Genomic DNA, 15,273 nt, shown 5'->3' with positions numbered 1-15,273 from the left:
GAGAAGGAGAGAGAGAGAAGGAGAGAGAGAGAGAGAGAGAGAGAGAGAGAGAGAGAGAGAGAGAAAGAGAGAGAGAGAGAGAGAGATTGGATGAGATCATCTTAAGGCATCATCTACTTGATCCTCTAATCCAGTGATGGTGAACCTATGGCAGGGGTGTCAAAAAAAGCATGTAGAGCTTCGGCCAGCTGCTCCTCTCCCCCACTCTGTGGCACCTAATAACATTTTTTTCACATGCCTCACCTCTCTGCCCAGCAGTCCAATGGGAGCTCACAAGAGGTAAAGTGGGCAACTTCACAGGCTGCAGAGCTGGAAGGGAGCAGAGCACTAGGGCCACTCCCCTGCCCCTCTCCACCACACCTGAGGGCATTCCTCACTTCACCCACCCCTCCACCCAGCCGCCCAATAGGAGTGCTTCCTCCCTCCCCTGTGTGGGTAGTAGCATAGCACATGGTCTCTGGTGGAGGGTGAGGAAGCATGGCACTCAGTCTATAGAGTGGAGTAGGGGCAGGGCCCAGCACTCCATTTCTAAAAGTTTGCCATCACTGCTCCAACGACAGGGGAAAACCTTCTATAAAATGTCTCTGACAGGTAAATATCAAGAACCTGCTTAAATACAGAACTTCAAATAAGAGTGAGCTTGCTACTTTACAAGTTAGCTTATTCCATTTTGCGACAGCTTGAATGATTAAAAAGTTATTCCTTCTACTATCTAAAATTTGCCTCCCTATAACTTTGTCACTAATGCAAACTACTTTCTGCAAGGATAAAGTAAAACTAATTGTCATTGCTTGACTAATGAATAAAATCTGCTTTAGAAAGTGTCACCATTGAATAATATAATATGGTGATACCACTCAGTGAAATTCATAGATTCTTAGAGTTGAAAGGATAACAATGCCTGTTTACTGGGAGGATATGAAGATCCAGTAAGATAATATGCATAAAATACTAAATAAAGGTCAGGAATTACATGTGGACATAAATTATTTCTATAGCAAAACCAATGAGAGCTCATTTTGTATTCTTACTTTCAGTGACATATAACTCACAGCCTCCCTCAGGCAACCACTCTGTTTTTGGCTAGCTCTAGTAGGATCATTTGTTTTCTTTGTTAAGTACAGGTTTGCTTCTCTATAACTTCCATCCATCAGTCCTAGTTGTATTCTTTGGATTCAAGCAGCACTAGATTAATTACTCTTCTGTATAATGACCCCTGAAATATTTGAAGATCATTGTCATATTAATCCTGTTTCATCTTCTTCAAGTTGTGTCCTTAGTTTCTTCATCTAATCCTCATACAGAATTATTTTAAGTCTCTTCATCATTCTGATCACCCTGCTCTCGATATGCTCCAGAGTATATTCATCTTTGAACATAATATATCAGGAATCATTTGATCAGGGCAGGGGAAGAGCGGGACTATCACCTTCTTTACTTGAACACTGTACTCTCTTAATGAAGGTGAATATCACTTTAACTCTTTCAGCTACCACATTACACTGCTCATTCATACTGAGCTTATTGTTCGTAAGAATGACTAGATATTTTTCACATGAAGTGCTTTCACATCCTTGTTCATCTTGGGTTTTGAAAACTGAGTGATGTATTTTTTTTATCTACCATCTTTTCATTGGATGCCCAGGAGTATAATTCAGTTCTGTGTTGCATATGAAAGTGTCAAACTACATATAATCTCTCACATGAACCCTATTATAATTATGTTGGCCCTGCAAACAATTATCTGTCATTGTTTTTCAGTCTTCTAGCTTAATACAAGTCCAGAGGAAAACTGGCAGGATTCAGACAATGTTTTTAAACTGGTGACTAAAATAATGGCATTAGAAGTCAATTGATTGGTTGTTGTCCTTTGTATTCAAAGAGGACCAATCACCACTATGTCCAACTTCTTCATAATACCATTAAACACTGCAAGAGGAAATTAATTGAGTTAGACTGAACTGACATCATTTCTTTGGTCATGAGGAATAGATTAGAAAGATACATTACCTTTGATATAAGAAATTATTCTCTAATAGAATAGCCATAGAACATTTAAAATTCTTTTGGACAATGAATTCCATTCATTTATAATATTAGCCTTTTTCGTACAATCATCTTGTTTGCGATGTCTGTGAAATTCAGAATTGTCTGCCTGATGAAAACTTTTGCTCCCCCATTGACCTGCCCCAAATTATTTGAATTATCATTATCTATAATAGGTCATTACTCAAATGCAACTTGGATAGTGAACACATAAGCAGGTATTATTAAGCTGACATTAGTTTATTAATTACCTAGAAAAGACTATCTGAGCTCATATCAATGTTGCCACAGCTGAGTAGGAAGACTGAAGAGATCCTGTCTATAACCACAGCAATAGCTCAGCATAAAGAAGAGGCATGCAATTCAGAGAGAGGTCATAAAAGGTCAAAATTTTATAGAAATATGTTGTCAGGGTTTTGTTTTGTTTTCTGTTTTGTTTTAATTTCTTAATTTACTAAGGAAGGGGATAGTATAAGGAAGAGATTAATTTTAAAGTTTTTCATTGAAAAATAAAACTAAACTTGTTTTAAAATAAAAAGAAATGATTTGAATTATGTAAATAGCTCACTAATAGATCTTAAAGCAAGTCAATACTAAACCTCCTTCTTTCTAAGGAAAGGGGAGAAGAGAAATAAGTATTTATTAAATGCCTACTATGACCCAGATACTGTACTAAGTACTTCACAAATATGATCTTAATTGGGATTTCATCCCACCACCTCAAGTTCTGGTGATTGTGATAATCAGTGGGGCAAGTTTGCCCCACCATGACCCCTACTTTGATTAACAAGAGAGATAAAGAACCTAAAGGGGGAAATGCAAAAAATTATATAGGTATGTAGATGTAAATCAATGAAATAAATAGGAACAGAAAAGAGAGATCCCAAATATTACCATTATTATTTTGTAGAACAATATTACAGGAGAAATTAGTTTCATAAGAACCATATTTTTAAATGGACAATTGGCTATAACACCATTACAGTGGGGTTTTATAACTTTACTATGAGATTTTGTTTACAATATATTATTGATGAAATTCTTTCTATCTCTACAATCCTATGATGTTATTCTGAAACAATATTCCAGGACTTGGGCAGTTAAATAATTTGTGTCATATACCCCAATGACAGTCTGATGAAATCATTAGACTTCTCAAAATAATATTTTTAAATAACTGAAAAAATGATAAATATAAGAAATTAATGAAAATAAATATTTGAGTTGTTTTGTTCCCATCCAAGTTTAGGGACAAACAAAAAGTTATCAAAGACCCCTTGGTTTAAGAACTTGTGATCTAGACCAATGAATGTCTAGAATTTTGATGGAATGGGAAGGTGACAAGGAAGAGGAGAGCCAAAAAAAAAAAAAAAGATAAACATGTATAGGGCACCAAAATAGTATATATTCTGGAGAGCAACCAGGAAGGATCACAAGTGAACAATGATCACTGTCTGGGAGTGAAGTGATTCTGAGAAAAGACTAGGAAAAGTTAGTGAACCAGAAAATGGAAGACAACAAGGAACATAGCATCTGGGGGTGGAGAAAGTTATCTGTAGATCAGCAAATGATACAATAGATCTTATATTGTGTCTGTGATTCTTGTATGCTTACATCTTGTTTGCTTCAATCTGCTGAATAAATTGTCATCCCCTACTACCACTCCCAGAGCCTAGAAGAGGTAGAAGAGGGAGGTATCTGTAGATAATTTGCAAGGTGAAAGGATGTGACTACATTCATTTAGATAACAGGTCCATGCTTCTATTCCTATTCCTCCAGATGCTAGTGTTACCCCCTCCAATGTAACCTCCCATTTACTTTGCATATATCATATATGTCTCAATTATTGATTTATAGTTGCCTATGACATTAATCTCTAAGATCCTTGAAAGCAAGGGCTGTTTTTGCTTTTTCTTTTCATCCCCAGAGTTAAATATAATGTCTTGTACATAATAAGTACTTGATAGATATTGTTGATTGACTGGTTGATTTTTTAAATTAACTTGTGTCTTCTATGCTCATGTCTTGTCTGCTTGGTCTGCCCAGTAATTAAGCCTCACTCTCAAAGACTAGTTCAGAGAATTTGTATACAAGATAATAGAAAATGGTAGCCAGAAATGTGCTCAAAATAAAACAGGTTGGATGATTTTTATCAGCATACTTACTAAGGACTTATGGAAGATATTTTTAAAACTTAGCTATAATTACAAGTGGTTCATTTGGATATTAGTAAGACACATGAAAGTAGAGTCAAGGCTTAATGGAGCATCATCCAATGGGATGGGAAGGTAGCAAGCATTTTATGAAAATCCTGTTGTTTTTTAACCCCTTAAAGGTATAGCCCTATCCGGGTTAAATCTAGGTCTGATTTACAGTTATTGGTTAACATGAAGACATATAATATTAACTGATAGTTATATTTATATATGCATACATATATAAATATTTTTGTATGTATAGAGAAGCAAATTTTGTCTAAGATTAAAATACTATGATAATTACTAAGCCCATAAAAACAATGTAAAGTCAATTTGTAATTTCTGGGTCAAAATATAGTCCTCAGTAATATATTCACATGTATGCATTTTCTCCATTCAACTTTCAAAATAAATTAGGTTAATCCTTGAAGAATATGTTAAGTACTCTGTACTATATTTTTCCATGTGTCTAACATATCTATACTGGGAAGAAATAGATGTTTTCAAAGCCCAAAAGATTAAGATAGGAATAGATATTTTAAACAAAGATCATTTATAATATATTCTTACCATAAAAAGTCATGCATGAAAATGATATCTATCTGTATTGAAATTGAAATGCATATATGTGTGTGTATATATTTATAAATGTCCCAAAAGTCTTAGGACTACTAAAGCTTAAAACTACCCTACAATTTTTGGGAAAACCTGTATATGTTTGTGTATATAGAGATAGATATATAGGTTAGATATTGATATAAGTATAGAATTCTATCTAAATAAATATATTAATATATAGAAATCTATAATACAAATATGTGTGTGCATATACATATATATGTATGTATGTATATATAGATATACCTGCATTGAGAGTCTGGCATATGTTTTGAGTATCTCTGATGTCTTCTTTCTACATGAAAACTTTCAGAAATCTGTATCCTGTTGAATTGTGATTGCATGTAATAAAATGCCTTGGAATGACAAGGAGAAATCATAATATGTGACCTTTGGAATCCCTCCTTCAACAGCTGAGACATGGACTCATCCAGCACTCATGTTACATCTGAATGTGAACTTCATACAAATGCTTAGGTAGGAGGTAAACTGTTTTGAGCCTACTCCAGAGTTTGGCATTTTATAGGGAAGCATATGATTCCAAAGATGTTGGCAGGAACTATCTGTACTTGTGGTCTTCCTATATCTCCAAAGTAAATGTCCCTTTGTTAAAATCTAATTGATGTTAAGAGGTTCAGTGGAACTTAGATGCTAGTCACTTACACCTATCAGGAAGAGGGGAAGGTGTCACACAGGTAGCACGGGCACAAACTGAAAGAAATGGAGAAGAAGGATCCAAATTCAACAAGGTTTCCTAGATCCATGAGGAGCAAAGATAGCAAGATAGCAAGTCTGGCTCTAGGAGTAAAAATTAAAGTATATTCATCACATATTACAAAGTATAAGCTTTTATTTCCTCCTTTCTCATCTTACTCTTTTTTTATCTTTTTCTTTCCTTCCTTTAATTTACACATGAGCTCACAGGACAATTGTTCCCTTCTCTTATCTTTTTTCTCAAAGCCCTCTCCCTTTTTCTGAGAGTTGAAAGACTCGGGTTTTTTCCTAACCAAGAGAACTCTAACAAGGAAATTTCAAGAAATCTCCAGAAGTATATTCTAGAATGGACTTCTCCAAGAAGATGATTTTTATCCTTTTTGTTTATTTATTTTCTTATCAGTTGTTCATTTCCTTTTTTAAAACATTTCTTATTGTTTTTGAGTGAGGACAGACACAAAGAACAAGGAAAGCATGAACTATCTAAACTTTCATAACCATGTATTTGGGAATTAGCATAATCTGGCAGATTCATCAAATATAGGAGGCCTGAGCTTGCACAAAATTTGTTTAAGTGAGTACTGTCTAAAAATTACACATAATGGACATCAGTTGGACTCAATATACAACAGTGAAGGAGTCAATCAAGAAGAGAACAATTTTTGGAACTTCCACAAACCACTTGAGAGATTTTCAGAATTGAGTATATTGACCAATATGCCACAAAACATGCTACATTTAGTCACTATGGCAGAAACCATTTAACTCAGGCTGGAACAGAATTATTGGAAATTGTCAAATTGATGAATTCTCCAATCAACTTGATAAAACTATGGGGTGTGCATATACTTTTGAAGGTATCTGCAGTTCAATTCTCCATGGATTGCATGAGATTACAGGTCCTTAGTCTTTGAGAACATCTGCAGGGTGCCTTCCATTGTGATGTTGGATGCCTACTAGCACTTTACTGAGAGGTCTCAAAACATCCCTCATTACTCAGGAAGGTAGATTCTTTTCAGAGGGATCACTTTTCCCCATGATCTATAAAAACACACTAATAGGCCAAATTTTTCAGTTTCTTCACCTTTTGCTTTGATCCATTTTTTTAACTTTACCTTTTATATTAGTATTTATACTATGAGCAATAAGGCTAAGCAATGGGGTTTAAATGATTTGTCCAGGGTCACACAGCTAGGATGTATCTGAGGACAGATTTGAACTTAGGGTCTCTTGACTTTAGACCTGGAACTTTATCCATTGTGGTACCAAATTGTCCCAAGCCTTGATCCATTCCCATACCACATGAAATGACAAACAAGTTATTTTTTTTTAAAAAGCATGGAGAGACCTACATAAAGTTTTGAAAAGGAAGCAAACAGAACCAAGAAAACATTATATGCAGCAACAGAAATATTTTTTGAAGAATGACTGGGTATGGCTACCTCTAGGGAAAGAACTAATAGTAGAAATAGGGAAGGCATAATTTTATATATAAATACAAGTTTTTGCCAAATGTTGCCTTCTCTATCCAGGGTAGGGAAGGAAGGGAATTAACTGAAATTTTTAATGTAACAAATAGTAAATAAAGTAGTATAAATTTAAAAAGAGAAATGACACTAAAGAATAGAGATAGCTGGAAAATAGTGGAATCAGGGAAATGTATGTATAGAGGATACATGAAGGAGACACATAGAGGAACAGTTCCCAAGATATCAGAAAGAAGATATTAGAGGCAGGGAAAAATATTGGACCTAATTATTAACACCCCAAAAGTATCCATTAAAACACTGAAAACTGAAAAAATAATGCATTATAAGGGATGGGGTTATAAATATTTTTCTTACTCCAGGTTTCAGAAATAACTAATTTTTCCAAAAGCAAATTGTATTATAGGGTTGACAAATAACATCTGAATACAAGTTAGAGACAAGAATTCCTGAAATTCTCTTGGACCAATATATAGCAATTGATAGGCATTAATATAGTTCCTATAGAGGCACATGGCAGAATTGTATAGCATCTGAACATGTCATAAAAAGGTAGAATGGACTTTTCTAACTCAAAGAATTCTAGCACTCTTAAAGAGCAATGCAGCACTAGAGAAGGACAAATGCCTCAATTTTTCAGGAGGGAAAAAACAGAAGGGGGATGGTGAAGATAAGATCTGCAAAAATAGACCAGGACGCTTTCCTTCTATTCCAGGTGAAATTGTAGAAGACATTCTTAAAGAGATGGTTTGTGAATACTTAGAAAGGAATGCAGTGATCCATAAAAGTCAAGACAACTTCTTTTAAAGCAGGTCATGTCAAAATAACTTCATTTAATGTCTTGGCAAGGTTATTTGACTATTGGGTGATGGGTATGTACTATAGACATAATATGTTTAGATTTCATGAAGACATACGAAAAAGTTTATTGTGCCATCGTAAATGGATAAAATAGAATGATATGTGCTAAGAAACAGCAGTTAGTTGAACTCAGAATTAGTTGAAAGTGTAGATCCAAAGAGTAGTCATTAATAAGTTAGTATCATCTGAAAAATTACATACTAACCATGGTAACTCACCTATGCAATACACTCTGTTACATTAAAATTAAGAAGGACGGTGAGTACTGATCACAGCTCTCGATCCCAGAGCCACCTAAGCAGTCTTTACAATAGCCATGAGGTAAATTGAGGTTTGGGAGGCAGGCTTCAAATAGGTTGAGGGAAGCAGAGATTTTCCCAAGGGCACTTTTTAGGTCATAATTAAGTTACAAATGGAAAAAATGGAGAGGTTGGGAATTTACACAGTGGGATAGCAGGGAATAAGGGACTACTAGACAATAATAAGTGAAGTCCATGTTGAGACTGCATTAGAGGCAAACCATACAATTGGCTATCAGAGGGAGGGTGGAACATGAACTATTTTACCACACTCTGATTTGCTATACACTCATGCACATGAGCTTATCCCATCACCTCTTGAGATTGCTTTGCAAGACCATTGTCTTAGAATGCTGAAATAATTGTAGAGTGCTTAACATGCTGCCAGGCACATAATCAACACTATATAAATGCTTATTTCTTTCTCTTTCCCTTCCCCTATCAGCAAACACTTTTTCAGTCAGTCCAGTCAACCAGTTCTGAGTGCACATGATTATATTATCACTAGTCCATATCCTTCCATCAAAAAGCTTTGTTAAATTTCACAATTGATAAATAGTCAAAGGCTATGAACAGGCAGTTCTCAGACAAATCAAAACTATTTATATAGCCATATCTGAAAAAAATTCTAAATAGCTATTGATTAGAGAAATTAAAATTAAAACAACTCTGAAGTACCAATTCACAATGATCAGATGACTAATATGACAGTAAAAGAACATGACAAATATTGTAAGGGATATGGGAAAACTGGAACACTAATCCATTGCTGGTAGAGTTGTGAACTAATCCAACCATTCAGGAGAGCAATTTGGAACTATGTCCAAATGGTTATAAAACTATGCATAACCTTTGGTCCTGTAACACCACCAATAGGTATGTATTCTAAAGAGATCAAAAAGGAGGGGAAAGACCTATTTTTATAAAATTATTTATAGCAGTTCTTTTTGTGGTGTCAACGAATTGTAAATTGAGGGAATGTCCATCAATTGAGGAATGGTTGAACAAGTTGTGATATATGATTGTAATGCAATACTACTGTGCTATAAGAAATGATGAGCAGGATAATGTTAAAAATATCTGGAAAGACCTACATGAACTGATCCAAGGTGAAATGAGAAGAAACAGAATAATGTACATAGTGACTTTATAAGATGATCAGCTGTGAAGGATTTGCTATTCTCAGCAATACAATAATCCAAGACAATTCTGAAGGATGCTATCAACCTCCAGAGACAGAACTGATAAGAGTCTGAATAAAGATAGAAAGATACTATTTTTCACTTTTGGGGTGTGATTTTTTTTCAATGTTTGCTTTATATGAGTCTCCTTTCATAGCATGACCAAAATGGAAATGTGTTTTGCATGGTCACATATATATAACATTGATTAAATTGCTTGCCATCTCAGAGAGGAGGGAAGGAGAGACTTTGATTATCAAAGGTTTTGAGGGAAATGTATATTGGGGGAGTAGCTAGGTGTTTCAGTGGAATGAAAGCCAGGACCAGTTATGGGAAGTCCTGGGTTTAAATCAGGCCTCCAACACTTCTTAGCTATGTAATCCTGGCAAGTCACTTAACCCCCAATGCCTAACCTTAATTGTTCTGCATTCGAACCAATACAAAGTAGTGATTCTAAGACAGAAGGTAAGGGTTTTTTTAAAAAAGAAAAGAAAATGTATGTTAGAAATTATTATACATAAAATTTTAAAATAAAATATTAATTTTTAATAGATACAATATCCAAAAGCTTTGTTAAAATCCTGATCAACTATATCTACTTCATTTCCCTTTTCTGTTGCCTCATATTAACCCTGTTGAAAAAAGAAAATAAGATTAATATAGGATTAACTGTTTTTTAGAAATCATTATGACTCTTAGTAATCACTTTTTAGATATTTGGCAATTACCTCTTTAATGATCCATTCTAGCATTTCCAGAGGATCAAAACTGATCTTACTGGCTCATACTTTACAGATTCTGTTCTCTTTTCTCTTTTGAAAACTTTAAGAATCTAGGGTAGAATTTCCCTTTGTTTCCTCCACCTCTAGAAGAATGAAATTATTATTAAGGCAAATTATATTCTGCTCTTGGCAGGGAGAGATTTCCACCAGATGCCTGGATAATTGAAGTCCCCTAACACTGCCCATATCATCCATGTTACTGGCTGGTGAAGCATTTCCCTAACTCCTCATCAATTTTCTTTTTGTCCAGGTGATTTATAGAAAAATAAAGTTACTTCTTTTTCCTCATCTAGTGATCTGTACACACACACACAAATGCTCTCTGTCATGCTGTCCATCTCTGGTTCCCAGATATCTTCACATTATACCTTTATTGGATGTAGATATAGATAATGTTACCCTTTCCTTTTTGACACATGACTATTCAGAGCCATGGTCCTTTTGTAAGTTTCATTATATCAAGTCTTAGAGATAACTATGATGTGTCACCTAAATTTCTTGAGGATTTGTATATAGATATTTGAGGCAGTGGTTTAGGAGTCTTTACTTGGATTTCATTTTCCAAGTGTCTCAAAAGCTAATCTTCCTTCTTCATAACTTTTCTCTGAGGAATCTAACTTGGGAGATACAGTCTTCTTTACCTAACCTTTTTGAGTGTAAAGACTTTTTGATTAGGTTGTTTGTAATACATCTGACAAATATATTGTTACTAGACTTTGTTAGGTGTACTCTATTTCTGACCAGAAATCCATCTTTTCCATATATTAAACTTTATTCCAGAAAGAGTAATATTTTCAGACATCACTTTTTTACCCAGCTGTTCATATATGAAACTTTTAATTAAATGATTCTAGCTTCTCATCAAATATTAAAGTGAAATATAAATTCTCACTCATCCTTTTCTACCCACCTTGAACCCGTGATTTCATTTCTGTACTGAAGTATTCTAAAAACAATGGGCCTTGAGCAACTATAGTTCAATGACTTGACCAAGGACACAGAGCAAGTATGCAGCAGAAATAGGCCTTCAAAGGGCACCTTGATCTCTTGAGTTATGATCCTATGATCGATATATTTAATTCTGTGACTAGCTCTATCTCCACTACCTTATGTGGCCTCAATGGTCCTCAGTTTGGTCATCTTACAGTAAAGGGTCCACTCCTGCCAGCCTGGAAAGACTATCAGTAGACTCAACATATTAAAAGTAAGAAAAATACTTCATATAATCATTTTGGGGAAAATGCTTTCCACATTATAAAGCACCAAATAGATACATGGATATACATATATTCATACACATATATGTGCATATTTGTTAATTGTTGTTATGATTCTACTACATGTTGTGGTTTTAAAGCTTGTGTTCTTCCTTTCTTTTTATAGCTTCCTTATATTCCTAAAAGTATTTTTTAAATGCATTATGTCCACTCATCTAAAATAAAACAGAAAGTCATCTACTTTTCCAAAGAAGATAATTTAAATGGATTATTCTTCATGAATGAATTGCCAAAATCCAGCTGTTCATAAAATCAAAGTTCAATAGATGTTTTCCAACCTTGGTTCCCTGTGCTATATAAATCTGGCCTGAATACTCATATTGTAATTTATTTAATAATACCAATCCATGAAGGTTAGGATTACATTGGTATACTTAGAGTAATCTAGATGGATTTTTTTTCTTTTAATACTCTTCCTTTTGTCCAAAAGTTTAAATGAAGAGAAACCTTTAGGACCTAAAATGTCCAGATAGATTATTTAAACTATGCTCAAGAACCATTTAATTCCTAATTCTCCTCTTTTCTTTGTACCATTTAGATTTGGCTTAACACCTTCCTAAGCCTCTGAACTTTTTTCAATGAGCAGTGTAACTGTGGCTTAATTTTCAGTCCTTAATATGAGTTAGACCTACAAAATGATATGTAAGGAATCATTTGGAATATGTATATATCTTTATGGCAGTGCCCCTTTGTTCATATCATGCTTCCAGGTAATATTAGCATATATACCTATAGAAATTATATACATTTACCAATAAACTTCACAGGAATATTTTGAAGAAAACCAAGATGTCCTCCACACATAATAAGGGTTTTTTTTTTCCCCAGCATAAAGTCACTTTGTATGGATAACGATAAAAAACCAACAACTTTTTGCTTGTCCAGATTAGTGACTGTCTCCTCAACAAATACAAGACAATGTGGTGGAAATGGTAGAAACCATTAATGGTAGAAACCATTAATGAATTAATGATATTCTGATTTGAAAATGATGAATATATTATGAGCAGTATTTTATCCTACAAGTCCTACTTATTTGAAGAATAATCTTATTTGCTCAAATATAAAAAGTTGTTTTAAAAGATTAAAAATTTGTAAACAAAGATCAAAGATAGAAAAAAAATCTTCCAAAAACCTTCCATTAGTAAGGGAGAGCAACAATTAGTAAACCAAGGCAATTCTGGAAGACAACAAACCTCTGTAAACAAAAGATATATGTAACCTCAAAGTTTAAGGGAAATTTCAATTCTATATTCTTGCTCCTAGCCAGACCTTTTAGGTGTTTGGGGGTGCTCCATGTAGGTGGAGGGAAAAGGGAAAAGGAGCCTAAGGAGTTTTTACCATAGATAACAATGATAAATTGAGAACATGAATGACCCTTATAGGGAATAAAATAGTTCTCTGGAATCTCTGACTCCTTTCAGGGTTCTGAAGAGAAAAAGACTTTACTTATTCAATGTTTGTTTTCAGCCTATAAATAAAATTAAGTCCTAAACTAGTTCCCTGTGCCTTCTTTCACTCTACAAACTCAAAGAAATTGGGATCCAAGCACCAGAAGGGCAAATAGTGGGCAGGTGATTAACATAACATGAACCCTTACTTCCAGGCCTGCTGCCCCCCAGGGGCCAAATTCTTTCTTCAATGAATCATTTCACCATGGACTGTAGGGGAGCCAGGGAGCAAGACAGGCCAGGATCTTCAGGTGACTGAAGAAATTCTTATTGTTTCCATTCTGTTAATTACTAGAGCTCAGTCTTGTCCAATCACTTGCTTTAATTATTCAGTCATCCCTTTATCTTTATGGTTGGTCAAAGCAAAAGGGGTAAGTCTCAGGATGGGATCATCAATTGATCTCTTGCTCTGGGACAGAAGAAACAAAACAAAAACAAAAAAGACTCGGACCCTGCCTTCAAAGATTTCTACAGCTAGCTGACACCTTTACAAATTTCGGATGCTCTGAGTTTACTGGAAAAGTTTACAAGTCTACAACTTGTTTAATATGATTTTCACATTACACATTCACTCAACATGTAAAGGAAACGATAATCATATCACCAAATGAGGGAAAAGACCATTCTAAAGCATTGTAAAAAGTAAACCAATTTAAAGGAGTGTGAGAAAGGAGATCTTCATATCCAACACTTTTGGAACATTGCACGGTTCACTGTTGAAAACAGATTTTATAGAATAGGAACCTCCACAATAGCAGAAAGCAAACGTCTTTAAGGGGCTTTGGTGTAGTTTACTCAGTCTAGACTGAGATTCAATGCTAAAAAAAATTCACCAAAGTTCATACACAGAGGGAATCTCTAGCGACTTCTTGTGCAACCAAAAGAACTGTCAAGTAGGACAGGGAAATGAAAGGCAGGCAGGATCCACGGACAAAGAGATGGGAGTGATCAGAAAATAAAAGCAACCCCATGGGAAGCAAAGCTTCCTAGCCCTCTCATCCCCCTTCCCTACAGCTTCATCTTCCTCTTATCCCGCACCTCCCCTCGCCCGGCTCTGGCCCTGATCCCAACACACTCTACCTCCCACCTTAGCATAGCAGAAGGAGATCAGCAGCAAGGGGAGCAGGTACCCAAAGACGAAAGTGCAGACCACATAGATCTTCTTGTGCTGCTGGTTGGGCCACTGCTCCCAACAGAAAGTCAGGTTGCCGGATTCACGGTGGAAAAGGCGCTGATGATAAGCCACAGGTGAGGCCATAGCTATGGAGAGCGCCCAGATGACCCCAACACCTAGCAGAGCATTGCGGGAGACCCGTAGGGAAGAAGAGCGCCTCGAGTGGACAATTGCAACGTAGCGGTCCACGGACATGGCAGAGAGGGTGAAGATGCTGACCAACATGGACACGGTGAAGAAGTAATGTGTAAACTTGCAGATGAAGGCGCCCAGCACCCAAGTGGGGAGCGCGTACACCGTGGCCTGGAATGGGATGCAAAAGAGCAGGTAAGCCAGGTCAGCTATGCTCAGGTTAAGGATGAATAGGTTCGTGGTGCTGCGAGGCTTTCCCGGTTTACTACGCGCCAAAACTGTGATCACCAGAGTGTTGCCCAGCACGCCCAGGGTGAAGATCATCCCGAACACCACCAGTGTGATGAAATTCTCAATGCCGAGACCGAAGAGGGGTTTGAGCTCCCCATCAGTCAGCCTCGGTTGAGTTCCATTCAATCCTTCCTCAGCCACTTCGCTCTGGTTTTCCATAGCAAGGTCTGGTTCCATGACCTAAGTTTGAGCTCAGAGAGCAGAAAAGGGCACTTCAACAGGAAGCGGGGCGCGGGACCCCTGTATTAAGGAATGGGGCGCGTAGGGACTTGGCTAAACCGCAGTCTTTTCTTTCTGGAAAGGCTGAGTTCCTCCAATATGAAGAAAATAGAGGGCAGCGCCTTTGTCTTCCTTTGTATCCCCAGAGCTCAACTCAGTGCTGGAAGCATAATCAAGGCTTAAATGCTTGTTGACTGATTGACTAACTTCCCGGGAAGCTTGCACGTCAACGGCACGAAATTTCTTCTACTGGCCAACGCATGACAAAAACAGTAATAGACTCTATACTTCTTAAGATTAAAACTTTTCCCTTAAAAATAATAATAGTAGTGAATGAGAATGAAAAGAGCCAGCAGAGGAGGAAGGATACTGTGGACTGATTCGCGTCCTATCCAGTGTCTCCTTGGTGCCCTGGAAGCCACTTAGTGTGGAGTTGCTGGGATCTGATAGCAAGGAATCCCTCAAGGAAACTCTGCGGGGCTACCGGGAACCCCGGCTGAAGTCAGGCTGTGTCTCTGTCTTTCTCTTCTTCCAGGATAGAGC

At 36.2% G+C, this 15,273-nt stretch overlaps 1 protein-coding gene across 1 annotated transcript in view; it reads right to left on the bottom strand.

The window, feature by feature from the left end:
* The window catches only part of GALR1 (galanin receptor 1), a 31,004-nt gene extending 16,316 nt beyond the window's left edge, over positions 1 to 14,688 (bottom strand). The window contains exon 1 of the mRNA XM_044658107.1: positions 14,002 to 14,688. Coding sequence (XP_044514042.1) covers positions 14,002 to 14,688 — 687 coding nt within the window. The remainder of the gene's footprint in view (positions 1 to 14,001) is intronic.
* Positions 14,689 to 15,273: the final 585 nt, after the last annotated feature.

Source organism: Gracilinanus agilis, chromosome 1 (genome assembly GCF_016433145.1).
Source record: "Gracilinanus agilis isolate LMUSP501 chromosome 1, AgileGrace, whole genome shotgun sequence".
NCBI classification, from domain to species: domain Eukaryota; kingdom Metazoa; phylum Chordata; class Mammalia; order Didelphimorphia; family Didelphidae; genus Gracilinanus; species Gracilinanus agilis.
Note: the sequence above shows the minus strand (reverse complement) of the source record. Positions and strands in the feature narration are given on the sequence as shown.